At 38.4% G+C, this 23,938-nt stretch overlaps 3 protein-coding genes across 3 annotated transcripts; 1 reads left to right on the forward strand and 2 right to left on the reverse strand.

Annotated features, from left to right (window-relative positions):
- Positions 1 to 9,409: 9,409 nt before the first annotated feature.
- Positions 9,410 to 9,906, reverse strand: LOC124605910. The gene is made up of 2 exons (XM_047137862.1): positions 9,853 to 9,906; positions 9,410 to 9,763 (listed from the first exon to the last, which is right to left on the reverse strand). The coding sequence occupies exons 1-2, from the start codon at positions 9,904 to 9,906 to the stop codon at positions 9,410 to 9,412; spliced, it is 408 nt and encodes a 135-aa protein (XP_046993818.1).
- A 1,161-nt stretch (positions 9,907 to 11,067) lies between these two features.
- On the reverse strand, positions 11,068 to 11,469 carry LOC124605911. Its single transcript, XM_047137863.1, has one exon. It carries the CDS (start codon positions 11,467 to 11,469, stop codon positions 11,068 to 11,070), a length of 402 nt encoding a protein of 133 aa, XP_046993819.1.
- Positions 11,470 to 12,268: 799 nt separating this feature from the next.
- On the forward strand, positions 12,269 to 13,389 carry LOC124606773. Its single transcript, XM_047138829.1, has one exon. The coding sequence runs from the start codon at positions 12,278 to 12,280 to the stop codon at positions 12,971 to 12,973; it is 696 nt and encodes a 231-aa protein (XP_046994785.1). The 5' UTR covers positions 12,269 to 12,277; the 3' UTR covers positions 12,974 to 13,389.
- Positions 13,390 to 23,938: the final 10,549 nt, after the last annotated feature.

Raw genomic sequence — 23,938 nt, forward strand, 5'->3', positions numbered from 1 at the left:
AGTCGACCTTTGCAGGAAGGGCAGTTTACTATTCTGGAACAGGCAATGTAGAGGACAGCAGGTGGGCCTCCTTTTCATCCTTTACATTTCAGAGAAGGGTGATTATTGCACTATGATATCTCCATGTTCGACTGATCGTGGCTAACCTTCTCTCAAATCGTTGTTTTGGGACCAAAGGTTTGTAACCCAGAACAGCAGTCATCAGGGTGAGCTGATGCAACTGGTACTGATCTCTGATGTCGCTTGACAGTGATTATTATGCTTGATTGAGCGAAAAAGGCAATTTATGGGCTAGTTGGCTGACAACCCACTAGCCAAATACTATGTTTCTATGAAAATAGAGGAAGCTGATCTGTACTAATATCTGTGACTGCTAGCAGTTAGGAAGTTCCCTGTGGTAGAATATGGGTTATATTGATGAGGTTGGCTAGAACAGAAAGGTCTGGTGAAGCAAACTGGCTTGAGATACTGAGTTTCACCAAGAGAAGAGGATATTTAGGTGGTCAGGTTGTAGCTGACTCATTGTGTTAAGACTGACAACTGTAGAACAGAACAGTTACGTGCGACAATGTACCAGCAAACCTCAGGTTGCAGGAATCCCTTTGATAAAATGCTCTGCCATAGCAGAGCAGTACTTGCCTCGGCTGCCACATCAGTCACCTGATGGTCACCAGCACATCTCAAGAGACCATTCCACTGTGCTTTGTTCCACCCCCTTCAGTTCAGCGTCCTGCTGGAGGATGTGTGATAGCTGGAACTGGTTGATGTAGGCTGCGACATGTGACACCAGCCACACCCTCAGCTTGTCTGTTGTATGCACTGACACCACTGCCTTCTGTTACATTTCCCTTCGCTTGTGTCAGGCTGTCAGCATGCACAAAAAAGCCAGCACCCACACCCCACTTCGCCACATGAACCTGCAGAATCTTTTACAACTAGCCAAAGTACACGGAGTCTCCTATTATCTAAAACATGTTCATAAACATATTTGTCAGTGATTACAGTGATGGAGTAACTAATTAGAGGAAATAATAACTTAAAAATGAACACATTCAGTCCAAGATTCTTGAGATAAAATATCTATTTAAACGGAGTTATGCACATTCTAAGGTGAATTGAATTGTGAATTTTGCCCAGTTCTGAAATCTCAAAATATCTTTCATTGAATTAATGGTCTTAATTATTAATTAAATTCTGCACACTGTGCTGCTGATGGTGACAACATTCATCATTTGCTTAATGCTGATATCCCCAATTAAGGATTGATTAGTTCCATGATAAGCATACCTTTAAAGTCATGGTTAGTTCCATAATCTGTTAAATTCATGTTGTTTGTACGGTTCCCCTTATCACACATCTTCTTTATTTCACGTTCTTTCATATTTTCCACTCTATTTCATCCATTGTGTTTGTGGTGCCATGCCCTGTCATGCAATTATCTCATGGTGTCTCTTGTCATCCCGACCTTCTTGTCCCATGTTTGATACATGCCTTCATCTAGTCCTCCATCTATACTACTCACTAATTGATCTCTAAGAACCACCATCTTGACTCGCAAACTTTCCTGTGCTTCCTACAGGCTTTCTCAATTTTCGATTTTTTTCTGATATAGCGTCATGATTTAATGCTTCTCTTCTTCTATATTCTTCTATCGCCACCAGCACCTTACTTTTAGCTGCCATACAGCAGCTGTGTTTTCTGTGCTATCCCATTCATTTGTACTACCAAATTTCCATTTCCATGGTTTCTTCTTTCATCTTCTGAATCTCGTTTCATGAACTTTCCTCCTTGTCCATAATTTCTTTCCTTATATCTGTATGTCCCTGTTACACCTTCTCCTCCACGTCTTTATTCTCTGTCCTCATTGCTCTTAAAACGTCGGTTAACTTGAATTCATTGTCTCCTTACCCACTACGTTTATTTGGCGCAGCTGCTCTGGATTTTACGGCGTTGATCCACACTCCATCTTCATTTGATTTGCTGTTCCTTTTCTTCTCCTTGGCATTCCTTATTACTGTCTCTTTGCTTCTTCTCTCCCCTACCATTTACTGTCTCCCCATGTACCTTCAGATTCCTGTGGTCTGTGGTACATGTTTTGTACCAACTTCCTTCGTCTTCTCCTGCTCTATGATTCTTCCTCTCTTCTTTACCATCCTCATCGTTCCCGCTCTTTCCAACACTTCTTGTGTCACTGAGACCCTGTCTCTGCTCCTGGTCTTAGCAGTCTATCTGTTCAGACCTGGGCTGACAATCATGACTGATGGGAGTTTCTTTCAGATCATAAATACTACCTTTAATTTTTTTATTCTTCAAAGTACTGCATGTGTTGTTGCTCCTGCAGTTTCATACTGGTTGGAAAATCACACCGAACTGCATATGCATAAAGCTCGGAAATCACATATCTGAGAACGTGTATTTTAAATTCTGCTGCTCTTATATTTACCACGCTACTTAGTGCAGCAAAGTACAAAACACCTTTCATGAAAGATTCACCAACCCTACATTCCTGTGTGGTAATTGCTCTCATGTCAGATGGTGTGTTCACCTTGACTTAACAATACCAATAACAAATATAAATATCCTGGTAATTCCTTACTGGCCACGAATCTATAGTCTTCGAACCCTTTAATGTTCTTATTTAATATCACGCTAAATCTTCCTCATGTCTTTCTGGCAATGATACTTCTATCCCAAACTGTAACACCAGCCAAAATCAGTATCTGTTAGCTATCACTTGCTGCTCACCTACTTCCATTTCCTTATACACAACCATGCACATCTCTTTCAATCTTGCTCAGAGTGAGAAAGGACAATTTCATAGAGCACTGCACTCCCACCACTTACCATGATTCCATCTCCTCAATAAACGTTCTCATGCCAATTTACCCTGTTGACTCTCAGTTGCAAAAACATGCTCTAATTTGGATGAAAACGGCATGCATAATTGGTTGCCATGTTTCACAGTTATTCAACATAAGCTCAACTATAGCTGTTTCAACTCGAAAAAACAGCTACCATACATTGAGAAATACGTGCAAATATGCCTACAACACTTAAGCTGTAAACATGGATTTTAGTGATCATCATGCTCAAATTTTTTCGATGAAAGTTACAGGAAACCCAAAATTCCATGCAATAAGATGCACTGTAAGGGATTTCATTGCAAAAATGTGGAACATTTTTGTTTGTTCCTGAAGGGTGAAAACTGAAATGACGTATATGGCTGTAATGATACCAATGAAAAAATGATAAATTTATGGTCACATTTAAGCAATTTTTATATAAATTTTCCCAAAAAAATTACATTTAACTCCGTCTGAAAGGCAACAAAGTGAATCGCAACAGTGGTAAAGGAATTTCCAAATAAGAGGAGATTGTATGAATACTCCGAGCAAAATACAAGTCCTGTCTTTATTATTTGCTTCAAAAGATGCAAGCAAAAACTAACAATAATTATTTCAAAGGATAAAAAATTATTGTGTAATTCCAAGAATAAAAATAAAGCAGTCTGGCAAATTTAAAGAAGATAAAAAGATGCAAGGTAAGTTAATCAGAGTAATATTAAGCTGATTAAGAATAAAAGTAAACTAATTGACTCCAAGCAAGTGGTTACTATTTTCAACAATTATTTCTCAAACATGGCACAGCATTTGATGAATGTCACAAATAGTGAGACAATATGAGAGTACAGTCAGATCAGAAAATTCATATAAATACGTTATGTATGTACCAAGCAACAGCAGAGGAGCTGCCTAAAACTATAAAGGGATTACTTAATAAATATTCAGTGGCTGCTGATGAGATACCAGATGCTATCAGCAAAGTTAGTGCAAGATTTATTGTAGAATCACTAGCAGTCATAGTAAATTCATCATTTGAGAGTGGTGTATTTCCAAGTAGACTAAAAACTACAAAAGTAATGTCTCTGTATAAGAAGAGTTTCAAATGTGAAACTGCTAATTACAGGTCACTTTTAGTTTTGTCAGGCTTTAGAAAATTACACAAAAAATTGTTTCTTAGGAGGTTAACGACCTTCTTAAATAAAGAGAGGCTCATAAGTGACTCCCTACATGGAAGGGAGCTGGAAAGTCAACCCAATCAGCAACTTCCGCGTTTTTAAATGAAATACTAACAGCAGTGGATACTAAGCAACATGTTTCTAGATATTTCTTGACCATAGTAAAGCCTCTGATTCTATTGATCATAACATTCTCTTGCTTACCTTAAGTAATTATGGAATTAGAGGCCAGTCTGAAAGGTAAATGTGATCAAACCTAAATAACCGTCATCAATACAAAGAAATAAAATACAAAGGCCGTGAAACATAAAAAATTTCTGGGTTTTGCAGTAATGTGCAAAAAAAGATCAGGTATAGAGTACTACAAATGTCAGTTCTGGGAACTGTCCTATTTTTGCTACATGTAAATGACTTGGCAGATAAAATACATGATGGAACTACAGTGGTCTTTGCAGATGATATTAATATTCTTATTACATCAAACAGTGGGAAAGTCTGCTGGAAATTGCAACACTGGTTATGCATAGTTTAGCACAGTGGTTCAAGACCTCATAAATTCTGAAAAAAAAATTGTGAGAGTTAACATTCACATCACACAAAACTCCATCTTGCAAACCCTGTTTTCACTATTGAAGAAAGAAATTTATGAAATGTGAGTCATACAAAAATTTTAGACATATATGTTCAGTAGGATTTGATATATACATATAATACTAATTATTTTTACAAAAGGGAGTATTTTAAAGAAGGAAATCACCTTTAGAAATAACTTTGTTTTGTGTGCATATGAAACTACACAGAAGCTCAAGATACATATAAACATGTAAGTACAAATGGAATGTCCATTAATTAGGTGAGCTTAAAATAGAGGTGGGAGTGGTCTGGAAAAATCTCATCAAATCTCATTTATGGGGAGCAGTGAAACTTTCATGTCAGCTTTTTAATTCAGAGATCATACATTACTGTAACAGATAACATTTTGTTTTATATAATTAATTCTGAGCATACATAATATTAGAGTGTCCACCAGTTTTTATGGACTCTCTGGACTGAGCTGAATGCTTTACATGTGAGCATGCTCAGGGTTCCACAAATTGAAACAAGTGCTGCATAAGAGTTAGATTTCATTTGCAGAGATCTCTGCTGTGTTAGGCAAAATTGCTATGTGCCAGTGAGTAAGTCACGATATTCTGCAACAAATATAAAGCTGATGTTATTGTATCAAAGCTTTTACAGTGTGTTCCACACGCCAACAAGTCGAAACACACATGCCAGCAAGAAGTTAAACTAAGGAAGGATAGGAACACAACAAGCAGTCACAGTCAAGCCTGGGAATTTCAAAACTTTCGAGAATGTTTTGATTTTAAGTTTGAAGCCAGGCAAGAAATGAAAAAGAAATATTTTTTTCATGTGATGAAATTATAATTAACAGTTCTCTGATTTTTTTGCTTTACCTATATTGTGGAACCTTTCATCTTGCTGTGTTCCTGTCCTTCCTTAGTTAGTTAAAAATTCTTTTCATTTTTCGTTAAAATCTTCAAAAATTGTTAAGTTCACATGTAGCTGTTAATCCTCATTTATTGAGGAATCACAACCTGTTTCGCAATCGCATCTTTAGTTTAATTAGGCTGGATTATATCAAGCCAGTAAACAAATATGATCTCCTATCATTCTATAAGGTACATCTCCTGGCATAACAAATGCAATGGGATGTTGAAAGATCCATCAGTAATCTTAGATAATTATAGGTAGACCCGTATTGAGTTCCTGATACTACTTTGAAAAACAGCTGTCTGGGTGGCAATGAGGAAATGATGACACTGTGTGCAGACACAGCCCATAGTAAGTCACATAACATTGTAGCTGAGATAGCTGTTTTTCAAAGTACTACCAGGAATTCAATATTAGTCTGAATTAGTATGTGCCCCAGAGGTGAACTCTTGCTATCTAAGATAACTGATTGATCTTTCAACATCCATTGCACTGACTTCAAGGTCGCAGCAAGTGAAGGTGGCATGTTATGTGAAGTGGGCAACAAACTACTAAAACACACGGAAATTAGTGTGATTTGTGAACAATGGTGCAGGAATTTCTTTCACAGTGACTGTGTTGACCTTACCTATAGTGAAGTAAGCTTAGTAAATAGCTCAAAAGAATTAATTAAGCTCTGTTGTTGTGCTTGTGAAGATAGGTAATACACCAGACTTTTGGAAGTTGCATCTGCAGCGAAATATCAACAGTCTGTCAGTGGAACAAGCTATATTAACAGCGAAAACGCTAAGATAGGTGACAGCATTAGTATCATTAAGTAGCACGAAAGTTCACACAAGGCAGCTCACGAAATCAACCATGTAAACCATGTGGAGTTGAACTACTGGAAACACAAAATAATGCATGTGGTGTAAACAATATGAAAAATCAGTTTTTTAGATTAGGTGACTCTCCATCCAATCTAGACAACGATAACTGTAGGAAACCCAGAAGCATCAGTATAAGACTGAAAGAATGCCTGCAACAGGCGAGAATATTAAGATCCTAATTATAAACTGCCGAAGAATTTGCAGTGAAGTACCAGAGTTTGAAGCATTTGAGAAAAGCAGCGTTGCTCACATAATACTTGGTACACAATGCTGGTTGAAAATGAAATTGACAGCAGTGAGATTTTTAGGGAAAATATAATTGTCTATCGAAAGGATAGAGAAATGGGAGTGCTGTATTTGTCGCAGTAGACAAGAAACTCAAATTCACCAAGATTTGAAGCTGCATGTGAGATTGTTTGGGCAAGACTGAGAATCAGCGATGGCCATAAAATGATAACTGGATCCTTCTATCGTCCACCAGACTCATCTCTTGATGTAACCAAAAACTTTGGAGAAAACCTCCTTCCACTTGTATGTAAGGTTACCAATCATACTGTAATCATTGGTGAAAAATTTGATCATCCAACAATCAGTTGGGAAAATCACAGTTTTGTTAGTGGTGGGCGTTACAAGACATCCGGTGAAGCTTCACTAAATGCATTCCCTGCAAACTACCTAGAACAGATAGTTAGGAACCCCACTCATAGTGGAAATATATTGGATCAAATGGCAACAAATAGACCTAAATTCTTTGAGGATATCCACGTCAAAGCTTGTATCAGTGACTATGACACAGTTGTGGCAACAATGATTACCAAAGTGTAAGGGAGAACTGAAACAAGCAAAAAGATATAAATGTATAGTAAACTAGATAAAAAATCAGTAGTGTCATATCTCAATGAGGACCTTGAAACTTTCAGCACAGGGCAGAAGCATGTAGAGGAACTCTGGCTCAAGTTTAAAAGAATAGTTTACCATGCACTAGATAGGTATGTACCCAGTAGAACACTTCATAATGGGAGGGAACCTCCATGGTATACTGTCACTGTCAAGACACTTTTAAAGAAACAGAATTTACTACATAATAGGTGTAAAACAAAGCTTAGTGCTATGGACAGAGAGATGCTGAATGAAATGCATTTGGCTCTCAAGAGAAGAATGCATGATGCCTTCAATGACTACTGTAGCAGATCATTGTCAAGAGATCTTTCACAAAACCCAAAGAATTTCTGGCCATATCTAAAGACAGTTAGTGACACCAGCATCCCAAAGCAAAGGCTGAAATGCCAACCATCATGGATTTTGGAAACCCCTGTGAAACCCAGCTTGCACTTTTCTCACGTAACATGCTGGATGCTTTGGATCAAGGCAACCCAGGTAGATGCAGTATTTCTTGATTTCCGAAAAGCATTTGACTCAGTACCATACATACACTAACTGTCAAATGTACGATCATATGGGGTATCAAATGAAATTTGTGACTGGAGTGAGAACTTTTTGGTAGGGACCAAACAGCATGTTATCCTGGATGGAGAGTCATCGTCAGATGCAGAAGTAACTTTGAGTGTGCCCCAGGAACTGTGTTGGGACCCTTGCTATTCAAGTTGTATATTAATGACCTTGCAGACAATATTAATAGTAAAATCAGGCTTTTTGCAGATGATGCAGGTATCTACAATGAAGTACTATCTGAAAGATGCTGCATAAATATTCAGTCAGATCTTGATAAAATTTCTATGTGATGCAGAGATTGGCAACTTGCTCTAAATGTTCAGAAATGTGAAATTGTGCACTACACAAAACAAAAAAAACTTAGTATCTTATGACCATAATACCAATGAGTCACTGTTAGAATCGGCCAACTCGTACAAATACCCAGGTGTAACACATTGTAGCAATATGAAATGGAATATTCACATAGGTTCAGTTGTGGCTAAAGCAGTTGCTAGACTTCGATTTACTGTAGAATAATGGGGAAGTGCAATCAGTCTACAAAGAAATTTGCTTACATATCACTCGTACGGGTGTCTCTGGAATATAGCTCATGTGTGTGAGGCTCTTACCAGATGGGATTAACAGCGGATATTGAACGAATACAGAGAAGGCCCACATGAATGGCCACAGGACTGTTTAACCCATGGGAGTGTGTCACAGAGATACTGAAGCAACTGAACTGGAAGACTCTTGAGTATAGACTAAACTATTCCGAGAATGTTTGTTAACAAAGTTTCAAGAACGATCTTTAAATGATTACTCTAGAAATATAATACAAACCACTATGTATCGCTCACATAGAGACCATAAGTATAAGATTGTTATACAGAGGCATTCCAACAACCATTCTTCCCATGCTCCATACGTGAATGGAACAGGAAGAAACCACAATAACTGGTACAAAAGGATGTTGCAAAGTGTAGATATAGTTGTAGATTTTTACTTTACTTCATCATCATCTTCGTTTGCCCTCTACCCAACATCTGATCGGGTTGGGGTATCAATGGTACTTTACTCGGTCTTTCCACCATTCTTCTTCCACAATTTGGTTCCATAGCAGTTTCTCCTCCTTAAATTCATCTTTATTGTATGAATCCATCTTGTTCTCGGTCTTCCTCTTGGCCTCTTGGCCTCAGTCTTGAATTCCATCATTTTTCTTGGTATTCTCCCCTCTCCCAACCTCTTCACATGCCAAAACCATTTTCATCTATTCTTTTCAATTTTTTCAGTCAGCTTCTCCACTCCAATTTCCTTCCTAGCATCTTCATTTTTCACTCTGTTTCTCCTCGTCTTCCCTAGCATACTTCTCAGAAACTTCATTTCACTGGATTGTATCCTGCTCTCCTCTCTTCACATCATAGTCCAAGTCTCTGAGCTGTAAATTAGTATGAGTGTGAAGCAAGTCTTGTATAGCACCAGCTTGCACCTTCCCCACACCAAGCCCCTCACACACTGGTTAAATGTACTACTCTGTTGTATTCTTTTGCTAATGTCTGTCTCCAAACGAGTATTCCCCATTAATACACTTCCCAAATATTTAAAGTTGTCCCACTATTTCAATATTCCGTCCCTTAATATGAATTTGTCCCTTGCCCTCTCTGTCCCCTCTGGTTACCACCATGCTCCTGCTTTTGTCCATACTAAATTTCATTCCATATTTCTCGACCTCATGATTTAGGATGTCTATTTGTTTTTGTACCTCCTTACTGCTTGTTCCCCACACCACAATATCATCTGCAAATAGTAACAGCTTCAACTCCCTTCCTCTATGGGTTTCTTTCGTCTCTTTGACTATTTCATCCATCACCATTATAAATAGTAGTTGTGATATCACACTTCCTTGTCTTAGTCCCGTAACATTCTTAAAACATTCAGATCTTCCAACTGGTGTCTGCACATAAGTATAGCTTTTTCATTCAGTGCCTGGATGACTTCAAGTGTTTGCTTTTCAACTCCCTTTCTCTTCAAGGTTGCCCATACCTTTTCCCTGATAAAACTGTCATATGCTTTCCCGAACTCCCAATGTCTATCCATCAACTGTTACAAACTAAAGATGGGGTCCACTGTTGATTTACCATGACGAAAGCCATACTGCTCCTCTTCTAACTGCCCTTCCACTTTTTCACTCACTCTTCTTTCCAGTATCCTCTCCATTATTTTTGCTACTTGGGATATGAGTCTCATCCCTCGATAATTATCACATACTTTCCTGTCACCCTTCTTGAAAACTGAGATTATTATTCCCTTTCCCCATTCTTCAGGTACATATTTTTGGATTCAAATGCATCGTATGAGTCTATATAGCCACTTCAGCCCAACTGGTTCAGCTGCCTTTATCATTGTCACGGTAATTTCATCTATCCCAGATGCCTTTCCTGTTTCTATTCTTCTCAGAGCTAGTTCCACTTCTAACGTCGTTATAGCCTCCTCTTCTGCCCCCCTGCTGTACTTCTATTTCCTTTCCATTGTCGTTCTTCACATTTAGTAATTTATCAAAGTACTCTTCCATCTTTTACCTACCTCCTCCAGTTGCATTAATAGCTCTCCGCTTTCCCCTTTCACTAGCTTTGTGTATGTTTTTTTTTCCTTCCTCATACTCTTTGTAATTCCATATATCATCTTCTTAGCACTAGTAACATCTTGCTCCAACACTCAGGTAAATTTCTCCCAGCTTTTCCTCTTTTCTTCTGCTACTATTTTCTTACACTTATTTTTACTATCCTGGTATTTCCTTTTACTTTCAGCTGTTTTGTCTCTGTTCCATTCATGCCAGGCTTTCTTCTTTCCTTTAAGTGCCTCCTTCACCCTCTCATTCCACCATGGTGTCTCCTTTTCCTTTACCCTTCCAGACCAGACACTCTGCCACAGGTCTTCTTAGCAGAGCTTACAAACGCTTCTTTGAACCTACCCCATTCCTCTGCAGCACTGCTATACTTGGCGTTAGGGATTTTATGTTTAAGTAACACTTTTCTTGTGTCATGCCATCCTTTAGTTTCCACACGTTTATTTTCCTACCCCTTTCTTCCTCTATGTCTTTCAGTTCATCGAATCTCATCTTTGCCACCACTCGATGGTCTCCATCAATAGCCTCTCCTGGGAGTGCAGTTACATCCATCAACTGTGTCCGATTTTTCTCTTCCACCAGAAGGTAATCAATGAATGTCTTCATCCGCCTATCACCCCATCCATATCTCATTATCTTTTGGCTATTCTTTTTACGGAACCATGTGTTGCCACAGTCAGACCGTTTCTTTCACAGAAATCAACCAGTTTCTCTCCTTCCTCATTTTTCCTCCCATATCCATATGGGCCAATTATCTCCTCCTTCCCTAGCCTTTCTTTGCCTACCTGATAATTTAGGTTACCCATTACTATTGCTTGCACATCTGTAATTATACTCTTTAATACCTCTAGAAGATCCTCTATGTTCTCTTCTTTATTTCCTGTTTGTGGTGCATATACTTGGATGAAGTCCTTCATTACATTCCTTGTCCTCAGCCGAATCCTCACCACCCTGTCACTTGTGTATTCTACTGCTTCCACATATATATTGGCTTCCTGTCTGCCACTCCAGTAGCATGTGAAGCCTTTCTTCATTTTCCTTCTTCCTCTTCCCTTCCATATAACTTCACTAAGTCCCATCAGTTATCAGTTCTATTTTCTCCTTTTCCATGAAGTCTATCAACTCTTCCTCCTTCCCAGTAAGGGTCATCTCATTTATGATATCCACCATCATTGTGTTGGTGCCTAGTAGCCCACTTCTCACAGTTCCCCCAGCACCCCAAAAACTGCGTGACGTCTGCAGGGAAGCTAGTTTTTCTGAGGCTGGTTTTGAAGTACCATTTCATATATAGGCTATTATTACGATGGGGTCGCCACTCCCAAAGGCATTTTAGAGCTGCTGCCAGCATATATGTTTAGGCTGCTCCTGACATGGAGAACAGATGCTGTTTGTAGCCGCCCCTCCGCTTTTCCACCGTTGGGACATGTAAAATCCTCTTCCGCTTTCCAACCGTTGTCTGTCTTCACCTGTTACCCTGTTGAGGGGCCCTTACAGGGTACTACCATCTGGAGTCAGACGAACCCAGGTTTTTTAACGGGGTTGTTACTCTTCCCCCTCCTCCTTCCTCCCACTTGCAAGGTGAGGCCCCGGGCTTGGGACTGGCACTGGCGGTGTTGATTCTATTGGTCAAATAGTCTTACTTAAAAGCTATTATCACCATATGTCCTAGCAATGTAGTACGTCAGTTTGCAACATTATTATTATGTATTTGCCTTGTCTGTGTTGATTATGTGGTCACAATGACTATTACCTGGACAATATCAGTAAATTCATTTCGCTTTGGCTTCGGAAGTTTGAGGTCTAGGCGGATGCTGGCGCTAGCCATTGTGTTGTAATAGGTAGATGACTGGCGCCACTCAGTTGGCGTATCGAATCAGAGATGCCAATAATGTGTGGATTTCAGCAGTGCTTGTGTTCCGTGTTGTGTGGGTGTTAGCTGACATTTCACCTATATCAACAGACTTCACGGATCGCGTAAATTCTGTTGTCAACAACTTTGTCATGGTTATGGACGTCGTCACGTCGTGGGTCATTGTACGGCGTTACGATCAAGATAACAAATGTCCACAAGGAACAGATGGCTTCAGTTCACCACCTATCCCTATACATTTAAATCATGACTCAAATTTTATGGAAATTAAAACGGAAATAAAAAACTGCTTAGGGCTCCCACAAGATGGTTTTGAAGTGATTAAACTAAGGAATAAAGACGGCACGCTAATAACATTGTCAACTTTACTGCAAGGGAACTCTGCATCAAATCCGTACTACTTGGATATTGCTCGCATTCATCAAAATACCCCAGCTTCCCCGCGAGTGGCATTCTCTCCTACGTATATTGAAACAGTGAAAAATAAGCTCGACAGTCTGGAGAAGCGTGTGTCCTGTGTCGAATCGTTAGTTCCAGAACTCCGCACACATCGCTTGGCAACAATAGATCGTACTATGCAACAGCTGTCGTCGAAGGTTAATTTCCTAGATAAAAGGTTGGAAGAGCTCGCGCCCATGGAATGGAAAGCTCATTTTCCGCATACTTGAAGTATTTTAATATGTGTTTGGTTTACACTTAAAGGTAGGGAGCTTTGTGTGTGTGGCTCTTTTTTTTTCACTAAGCTGCATTTCTCGTGACACATCAGTTTGTATATTGATGGTAGATAGCATAGCTTAACGTAACTAATTTGTATTTTACATATATCATTGTAGCTATATGGACACCGAAGTGATGTGTCAGTTACCGTATGTCACGTACTACAGCAGGATGTTGTCGCTTATGCTGAATAATACTAATCTTTACATTGAAAGTCAATCATGTTTCTTGAATTATGGAATTACATAAGTGTTTCAGCATTAATCAAGTACGCCTTTAACCTAGACAACATTTGTAATTGTACGCCTTTAATCTAGACAACATTTGTAATTGTTATCTAATAATAAAGATTTTTTAACGCACTAAATTTTTGTTTTAACGCAAGTACCGGTACCTGACATTCTTTAGAGCCGCAACTGGTGTACACGGGTTATCTCACCTTCGAACCCATCACCAGTTTCGTATTATTATTATTTCAGAGTCTGATAAATTACTTACATTGTTAGTATGATAAATTACTTAGTGTTGTGGCAGCCCTCAGCAATAGTCTTATTTCCTCCACTGTGTAACAGTTTACTGAAAAAATCATTTTGTATTATCTCATTTTATTTTTTTGCAATGCAAATGCTAATTATGAGTTCTGAATGGATGCTAATTAATATTTCCAAGTTGCTGTCAGTGATAGATGTGTCATAATATATTAGCATGGTAATAGATGTTTTGGGATATTACTGTAGATACCACACGTAGAGGTCAAAGGGTGTACAATGGATGAGGCTACATATTTTGAAGTTCCTATGCATCCAGATGCAAAATAAATTGAGGTGGCACTAGCACATGGATAGTATTCATCAGTTCCCACCTTACATAAAGCAAGAAATTGGGGATCCCTACAAATTAGAAAGAAAACTAAGTACATTCATCATTAGCTATTCTGTCTACTACTTATTTGAATATGTAGCTTGTAGGACTGAAAACATTCTGTTAGGTACCAATATGGCATGTTAGGTATTAGAGACCAGCAGCAGATAAAGAACAGCTGTCTTGTATAACTAAGTAGGCAGCAGTTTTTTTTAATAAAAAGTAGCAGCTTCTTTCATTCTGATTTACTGGATTAAATTCAGCATGCCTAAGAATTATAGTGCTCAGTAATGCTGAATACAAATGAAGTTTCTACAATTTTCCTGTCTTTCATTATTGTATATCTCGACATGTTCCACATTGTGAATGGTTCCTTTCATGGTGGAAATGTAGTGAATTACACTTACATGCCAATAGACATGCTCCATTAGGTATTCATGGCTAACAAAAGTGAATTTAGGTGAATTCTGAAATTTACAACCACAGTACTGGAAGCGAAAATAATTTTTATATAAACCATGCTTCCTATTTAGAACCAGAATGGAGTTTCATTTTTTGATGCAAAAATCAATAAAAGGTTGCCAATAGGCCTAGACATCAAGCAGGAAATTAAAACTCTCCAGACATTCAAAAAGAAAATAGGCCTAAAAGAATACTACATAAGCCACTCCTACAGTTTATCAGAATATGTGGACAGTACAATGCAAGCTTCACATAGCTCTACGTTTGGTTTAAACAGATCTGGACTTCATCAGAACATAGTCACTATTAATCCGTGTAATGTAAATGCTTTGTGTGAAGTACTAAATAAAAGAACAGCTGATTAGTGGTTAGTTCAACAGAAAGAGCAGTGGCTTTTCTCGAATAGGGTCCTCTTTCTTGTAATACACATATAGCAGCAAACACCCCCCCCCCCCCCCCCCAATTCTTTAAGGAATGAACCTCCCGTGTACAAAATGTCATATCCCTCAAACTATGTGTTGTTAAGCGGTATAATTTTACATTCGGTGGTATACGTGGATACTTACTGCAAATAGTTGTGAATAGTGCTGATAGTACTAAATCAAGCCAGATGATGCTGCAGTTTTACTGCATGAACAGCAAAAATGTAGCAACTTTTTTCCATTCATCATTTTGTGGGAGGGGGATGTCAGTGGCTAGAAGTTCTGTGAAAGTTTGAAATTACGTATTGTTGTTAGAAGTCACCAAGTGCTCTCATTCTCAAATACTGGATGAGTATAGTTTGAGTAACTTGTGTACCATGAGGTTTAGTGGGGGATCTACCGTGATTGGTTCTTTTAATCCCCACTCCAGTGTATTTTAAGAGATGTATTTCCAGTTCTTAATAGGATCACAGAAGTTATGAAGTGTATTTTGCTCTTTTATAGTGCCATCTAAAAAGGAATACCCACATAATACATTAAGTATAGCCTACTCATTACAATGACCTTTCATTAATATGTTTGCAGTAAACCAAGAAATAACTAGAGGCAATAGTTATTTCGTTGTAGGTATGCTGAAGCATCTTCTACTCCACATAACTTGCAATGCTATTTTATTTCACAAATTCATTCCTTGATGCTATGCAATTGTCTCATTGTTCACTGATCTGTCCAGTTGCTGCTGCTGGACTTCATTTCACATTATATTATTCTATTACATTCTTACTTCCTTCTCTTCATATGATTACAGAGAAAAACGGCAGGTGCAATGCAAACGATTTTCAAGAGTGGTCTTTAACATTTTTTTCCCACCAATGCACCAATATTTGATGTCTTAGCAAATTTTCATTGGATGAGTGACTAAAATATCCCATGATCAAACAACATTGTCTGGTGAAAAAAATTGGTTTCACAAGATACTACTTGGGCAGGTACTTGTTTCCAAAATATTCCAAGCAAAGCACAAATGTGTTCAATGCAAATACCAAAGTATTGTGATATAAATGGGCTACTTTAAAATTAAAACCTTTGATGAAATTATAATGATTCATTAATGCTAAATGGGTTTACAGACAGTGTTATTGCTATGTAACTTTGTTGTTGTTGTTGTTGTGGTCTTCAGTCCTAGACTGGTTTGATGCAGCTCTCCATGCTGCTCTATCCTGTGCAAACTTCTTCATCTCCTAGTACCTACTGCAGCCTACATCCTTCTGAATCTGCTTAGTGTATTCATCTATTGGTCTACCTCTACGATTTTTACCCTCCACGCTGCCCTCCAGTACTAAATTGGTGATCCCTTGATGCCTCAGAACATGTCCTACCAACCGATCACTTCTTCTAGTCAAGTTGTGCCACAAACTCCTCTTTTCCCCAATTCTATACAATACCTCCTCATTATTTATGTGACCTACCCATCTAATCTTCAGCATTCTTCTGTAGCACCACATTTCAAAAGCTTCTATTCTCTTCTTGTCTAAACTATTTATCGTCCACGTTGCACTTCCATACATGGCTACACTCCATACAAATACTTTCAGAAACGACTTCGTGACACTTAAATCAATAATTGATGTTAACAAATTTTTCTTCTTCAGAAACGCTTTCCTTGCCATTGCCAGTCTACATTTTATATCCTCTCTACTTCGACCATCATCAGTTATTTTGCTCCCCAAATATCAAAACTCCTTTACTACTTTAAGTGTCTCATTTCCTAATCTAATTCCCTCAGCATCACCTGACTTAATTCGACTACACTCCATTGCCCTCGTTTTGCTTTTGTTGGTGTTCATCTTATACCCTCCTTTCAAGACACTGTCCAGTCCGTTAAACTGCTCTTCCAAGTCCTTTGCTGTCTCTGACACAATTACAATGTCATCGTCAAACTTCAAAGTTTTTATTTCTTCTCCATGGATTTTAATTCCTACTCCAAATTTTTCTTTTGTTTCCTTTACTGCTTGCTCAATATACAGATTGAATAGCATCGGGGAGAGGCTACAACCCTGTCTCACTCCCTTCCCTACCACTGCTTCCCTTTCATGTCCCTCGACTCTTATAACTGCCATCTGGTTTCTGCACAAATTGTAAATAGCCTTTCGCTCCCTGTACTTTACCCCTGCCACCTTCAGAATTTGAAAGAGAGTATTCCAGTCAACATTGTCAAAAGCTTTCTCTAAGTCTACAAATGCTGGAAACGTAGGTTTGTCTTTTCTTAATCTTTCTTCTAAGATAAGTCGTAGGGTCAGTATTGCTTCACGTGTTCCAACATTTCTATGGAATCCAAACTGATCTTCCCCGAGGTCGGCTTCTACCAGTTTTCCCATTCGTCTGTAAAGAATTCGCGTTAGTATTTTGCAGCTGTGACTTATTAAACTGATAGTTCGGTAATTTTAACATCTGTCAACACCTGCTTTCTTTGGGATTGGAATTATTATATCCTTCTTGAAGTCTGAGGGAATTTCCCCTGTCTCATACATCTTGCTCAACAGATGGTAGAGTTTTGTCAGGACTGGCTCTCCCAAGGCTGTCAGTAGTTCTAATGGAATGTTATCTACTCCCGGGGCCTTGTTTCGACTTAGGTCTTTCAGTGCTATGTCAAACTCTTCACGCAGTATCATATCTCCCATTTCATCTTCATCTACATCCTCTTCCATTTCCATAATATTGTCCTCAAGAACACCGCCCTTGTATAGACCCTCTATATACTCCTTCCACCTTTCTGCTTTCCCTTCTTTGCGTAGAACTGGGTTTCCATCTGCTCTTGATATTCATACAAGTGGCTCTCTTTTCTCCAAAGGTCTCTTTAATTTTCCTGTAGGCAGTATCTATCTTACCCATCGCGAGATAAGCCTCTACATCCTTACATTTTTCCTCTAGCCATCCCTGCTTAGCCATTTTGCACTTCCTGTCAATCTCATTTTTGAGACGTTTGTATTCCTTTTTGCCTGCTTCACTTACTGCATTTTTGTATTTTTTCCTTTCATCAATTAAATTCAGTATCTCTTCTGTTACCCAAGGATTTCTACTAGCCCTCGTCTTTTTACCTACTTGATCCTCTGCTGCCTTCACTATTTCATTCCTCAAAGCTACCCATTCATCTTCTACTGTACTTCTTTCCCCCATTCCTGTCAGTTATTCCCTTATGCTCTACGTGATACTCTGTACAACCTCTGGCTCTTTCAGTTTATCCAGGTCCGATTTTCTTAAATACCCACCTTTTTGCAGTTTCTTCAGTTTTAATCTACAGTTCATAACCAATAGATTGTGGTCAGAGTCCACATCTGCCCCTGGAAATGTCTTACAATTTAAAACCTGGTTCCTAAATCTCTGTCTTACCATTATATAATCTATCTGAAACCTTCTAGTATCTCCAGGGTTCTTCCATTTATACAACCTTCTTTCAATATTCTTGAACCAAGTGTTAGCTATAATTAAGTTACGCTCTGTGCAAAATTCTACCAGGCGGCTTCCTCTTTCATTTCTTACCCCCAATCCATATTCACCTACTACGTTGCCTTCTCTCCCTTTTCCTACTACCGAATTCCAGTCACCCATGACTATTAAATTTTCGTCTCCCTTCACTACCCGAATAATTTCTTTTATCTCATCATACATTTCATCAATTGCTTCATCATCTGCAGAGCTAGTTGGCATATAAACTTGTACTACTGTAGTAGACATGGGCTTCGTGTGTATCTTGGCCACAGTAATGCGTTCACTATGCTGTTTGTAGTAGCTTACCCGCACTCCTATTTTTTTATTCATTGTTAAACCTACTCCTGCATTACCCCTATTTGATTTTGTATTTATAACCCTGTATTCATCCTACCAAAAGTCTTGTTCCTCATGCCACCGAACTTCACTAATTCCCACTATATCTAACTCTAACCTATCTATTTCCCTTTTTAAATTTTCTAACCTACCTGCCCAATTAAGGGATCTGACATTCCACGCTCCGATCCGTAGAATGCCAGTTATCTTTCTCCTGATAACGATGTCCTCCTGAGTAGTCCCCACCCGGAGATCCGAATGGGGGACTATTTTACCTGCGGAATATTTTACCCAAGAGGACGCCATCATCATTTAATCATACAGTAAAGCTGCATGCCCTCGGGAAAAATTACGGCTGTAGTTTCCCATTGCTTTCAGCCGTTCGCATGTAACTTTGTATGTATGTTTAAATACAGTGAAGTTTTAGTTTGCATTTAGGCCTATATGCAAAACTTCTGAGGAACTGATCTACTAGTTGGGAACTGAACAGTGTAAATTGAAGTAAATATCGATAAGGGAAAAAAATGTCTTGTCATCTGACAGCTGTAGATTTACAAACAAGAAATGTGTGGAGGGAACAGAGCTTCTCAAAGGTTGGTCATCCGTGATGTGAGGAAAAGGGAGCTACAATAAGCAAGGAATATGGAAATTACTAATCATCCTCAAAACTTCCCTCTACTCTTATCAATAAATGAATGTAAATTCAAAAAAATAATCTGTCAGTTTTATGTTATTTGCATCTTTATATGTCTAAGGCTCCATTTAAGAAATGTTCTGTCTTGTGATAAGATACTAATGAGACATTGAATTAGTTGTAATACCCCTTTCTCATCAGCAAATGGGAAAATTCTGTTTTATATGTGACTAATATCAAATATCATATTGATCATCTGAGGGTCAGACGAGTTGAGAATGAGAATACACAAGATCTCATCACATTAGATTACAATAGGATAACTCGGGCCATACGTACTGGACGTGTCAGTGTCCTGTTACCAAAGTTGTGTAGATATTGACTTTGTGTGGCATTGTGAGTACTTTGAGCCATAGTATGCCGAGTCAACTGCAATGGTCAACACTATGTATTGCGAGGGCAACTGCTCAATACATTGAGTGCTGGATGCTAACATCTACATCTACTTACTATAGAGTGCAAAACCCGCCATCCCCTTTGAATACATCGGCCAACTGCACATGACAATGCAAAAATTAGGAAGGACACAAGAAGACCACACTGAGCTATCAAAGCATGGAAAATGATTACTCAGGCTTTAGTTTGAGCATCTGGTCCTACCCTTGAAAGGGGATTATATGTGAGATGAAATGGAACTCCTGTCATGCCTACCACCATCAAAGGCAAACTTTGTTAACCTTTTCATCTGATAAGGTCTCCTACAGTCGGTGTTGTTATGCTGATGACCAGTAATACTTTGCCATCAAATCAACAACTTGCAACTTGTTACAAATTCTACACAGTATTGTAGATGCTTCACTATTAGCTTCATATTAAGGGCAGAGGTCTTAAGTTGATTACCACGTAAGTAGGAGTCTGTATACATTGTAGTTCTTTCCTAATTATAACAGCATTGTGGACGTTGGCTGGGAACAGTACAATTATAACAGAGAATGTTTGGGTTCACCAATTTATAAACTGGAAAGAGATAAAGTTGTCTGCCTCATGCATTCAGCAGAAATGATACAAGACCAATGTTGTGAAGATACTCCTTGAGGCAGTCATTACTGAAGCTGTGTTCAATTGTGGTTCTGAGGGTCCTCAAACATTGACAGTTGACATACCAGTGACATGTTGGTGGTGAAGGGTGCAGTTATGCATGTGCTCTTTCTGTAGTTATGCATGCATGCTGCCCTTCTTTGTTCCACCCTTTCTAGGCTTAAGATCTAATTCGTAGTAAGAAATCAGGAGCTAGGATTCCACAATAACTAATTTCTGCAACAATGTTTACTTCCTTAGCCAAAACATTTTCCATTTATGCTCGAATGTGCTTTTATCTGAAAAATACCAACCTACTGTTGATAGTAAGGAATAATGTTATCAGCTTCTGTGTGCCATATGAAACTGAGTGGTTCCTACTTGACCTAGATAAATGATTCAGTATAGTAAATGCTGATCTGGAATCTAGTAATATGGTATTCAGTTCCTTGACTTGTTGGTAAATTTGTTGGAGACCACAGAGTGGGCTGTCAGCACTGCTGTTATAGTAATTATGTCAAATAGAAACATAACATGTTTCTTTGCTTTTGGCAATAGAATCCCAATAAACACTTTGGCATCCTTAAACACATACCAAGGCATCAATACATATGTTTGTGAACTGTTCCATTTGGAAAAGTAATTTAATATGATACTCTGGGTGTGTCTAATGTTAAAAATAAAGTGCTATGATACTTCTGGTAAAATACGGTGTAACGGTAGTCGGTATCAAAGTAGTACAACCTCTGGGTAGAAACATATCTACATACGTACTGAATAAGCTGCTGTGTGGTGTGTCATGGTGGCCCCACATTTCTCTAATTTTAAGATAATGGTCGTTATGAGAGATATGTATTGTAGGCAGTAAAATATTGTGAACTCAAGTGGCCATATCAGACTACATTGTGACATCCTAACTGCTACCTACACTTCTGACAATTCATCTTCAATAAAAAGTGACATACTGAGATTTGTTTACTTAGGCAGTGGTATGGAACCAAGTCAGGGGCTTTCTGGAACTCAAGAAACAGGGGATCAGTCTGAGCTCCAGTAATTTCTGCTTTATGAATCTGAAATGAACAGAGCAAGATGTGCTTCACATGATTAATGGTTGCAGAAACCATGTTGGTTCCACAGGCATCTTTCAGTCTCAAGAAAAGTCATTGTACGTAAGCACAGTATACGTTCCATAATTCAGCAAGAAATTTACACATGTCAGGTAGGTCCGTACTTCTGTAGTCAGTTCCTTCATTCATTCATTAGTTCCATAGACTCATTCATAAGTTCCTAGATCCTGTAAAGGAGGACATGGCAGCTAAATGTAATGTAACAAAATAGAAATAACTGATTCTTTGAAAAAAGCTTCTGCATCCTCAGTTAAAACAGCAGAAAACAATCTTTTGTCAGGAGCTTAATACTTTGTTGATCACATTGGTATTTTGTCATGGACAGAAAATCTGGTTGATGCTGTTTGCTGATGACATAGCAGTAGTTACTGAAAGTGAACAGAATCTGAGTCAGATACTGAATGAAATGGAAGATGTGCAGACTGATGGTTATAAACGAGCACAAACAGAAACCTAAGTTATTGGTAATAGTGTGTGCAGGAAGTGTACATGCTGGACAGCTAAATGTTAAATGCGGGAAAAGACACTCGAAGGAATGGGTGAGTTATGCTGTCTCAGCAGTAGAATAGATAAGGATGGCCTATGCACAAAAGACATGGTAAGGCAGACTGCATGGCACTAATGAGAAACACCTATTAACTTCCAAAAGATATAACACTCAGGTGAGAAAAATATTCATGAAAAGTTTTGTCTAAGACATAACTTGATGCGGGTGTGGAACATGGACAAAAATGAAATGATTAGGAGTCTCTGAAAGCTGGTGTTACAGGAGGTTGTTGAAGATCAGGTAGATTGATTGATTAAGAAAAGATGATCTCCTGAAATGATTCAAAGAGAAAAAAACAAGTCTGCTACTCAACATAATGAAATGAAGTGGTAGGATAAAAACAGTAGTTTAAGGTACAGTAAAGGGCAACAATCACAGTGACAGACCAATGCATGTGTACACAATGCAGAATATCAATGATGTAGTGTTCAGCTGTTATGCTGAAAGGAAGAGTGTAACAGGCAAGCAGCAGGAGGGGAGAGCAGCATCAAAACTAACTTTAGGGTTGATGACCAAACCAACTACAAAATTGTCATTTTCAAAAAAAATGGTTACCTGCCTCTGTAAATACAAAGACTTTATAAGGCACTACTACTTGCCGTGCACATCTTCAGTGAACTCTTCAACTTTCCATGTAGTGAACAGAAATTTTCTGTCCTTGGACGTAAATAACAAGGTAATTTGTAAAAGGAGTGGCCAATGAGATATGTTTTTAATTGCCTTTTCAATTGTTACGGATTCCGAATTATTTGCTGTATTGTTAGATGTTAAGCTTGTTGAATAGTTTTCCACCTGTATACATAACTCTATCCTTAACCCTAGTCTGCACGAAAATAATTTTCTGTATTGTATTATGGTTCTGCCATTACAGTTCAGATGAAACTAATTTTTAATATTAACAGAAAACATGAAGTAAATTTACTGGAAGTTGAATGTAAGGATTCCAAAATCCTGAAAGAGACCTCTTTAGATACTTCAGATTTATGTACCCACATGATACAGGGGTTACCTTTTAGATGGCACTACTGAGATGTGATGTGGCAATTGTTTTAAAATTTGTCATTTGGTATTGTTAAAACAATGGCAGCTGACAAATTAGCCAAGTGGATTGTTTGCAATACCATTTAAAGAAAAAGTCTTGTTACAAAACACTGATTTTACCTGAAGGATTTCCTTGGATAGTTTTTAATAAGCCGTAGGTCAACAGCAATGTCTTGAGCCTCTTCGTTTAGCTTTTCATAATCAGTTACCTTCAGAAGAGACTAAGTGCAGTTGGTTTACAGAATTTCATCACAGTGGTGCTTCTGTCACTGGTGGATTTTGTGGAGTTTGACCAAAGCCTGTTGTTCCCAAAAACACTGCTGTGTGCAATATGCTTGAAAAGGATCGGCATGTGACTTACCAAGAGACACTTTAAGAGTCTAAGTTTCCAGCACATGTACAATTGCAGTGCAACAAGTCTAGTTGAATGGCACCTGCACGGTCTACGAAGAAGATTTATTCGCAGGTGTAGCAGTCCAGAATTTCCCTTCTCTCGTTCAGACCACTGAGCTGACTTATGTAGCCAGTTATAGGAGACTTGCAACTTTACATGGGCCTTGAACTGGTGACAGGAATTTGTTTCACTGGAGCGTCACAAGAAATATAGCCAAATCCTTGATAATCTCAAGAAACATCTTGGTAAGAGTTGAACTGTCCTGATGTCTCTTGACTGGGTACACAAATTGATTGGTAAGTCACCAAGAGGTTAAGCCACAGATTGACTATTCATGGGTTACATGGTCTTAAATGCAGTTGTTACACAAGCTGAACAGTCACATGTGGAAATTGCATGTAGCAGTATGTGGTTTTAAATGGTTATATTTTTGGTTCATCTGCTTAATACGAAAATCGTAATCTATTTATGAAAAGAAAGAGACATAAATCTATACCCAGTTTGAATCGGGTTCAGAAAGAAGGCA

The sequence above is a fragment of the Schistocerca americana genome, chromosome 3, assembly GCF_021461395.2.
Source record: "Schistocerca americana isolate TAMUIC-IGC-003095 chromosome 3, iqSchAmer2.1, whole genome shotgun sequence".
NCBI classification, from domain to species: Eukaryota; Metazoa; Arthropoda; class Insecta; order Orthoptera; family Acrididae; genus Schistocerca; species Schistocerca americana.

What these genes read in the sequence shown, in the direction of transcription:
- LOC124605910 (XM_047137862.1), bottom strand. Translation starts at nt 9,906, where the DNA reads ATGGATAGACATTGGGAGTTCGGGAAAGCATATGACAGTTTTATCAGG. An exon ending in ACAGTTTTATCAGGGAAAAG is followed by an intron (nt 9,764 to 9,852) that starts GTATGGGCAACC and finishes ACTTATGTGCAG; the next exon opens with ACACCAGTTGGAAGATCTGA.
- LOC124605911 (XM_047137863.1), bottom strand. Translation starts at nt 11,469, where the DNA reads ATGAAGAAAGGCTTCACATGCTACTGGAGTGGCAGACAGGAAGCCAAT.
- LOC124606773 (XM_047138829.1), top strand. Translation starts at nt 12,278, where the DNA reads ATGACTGGCGCCACTCAGTTGGCGTATCGAATCAGAGATGCCAATAAT.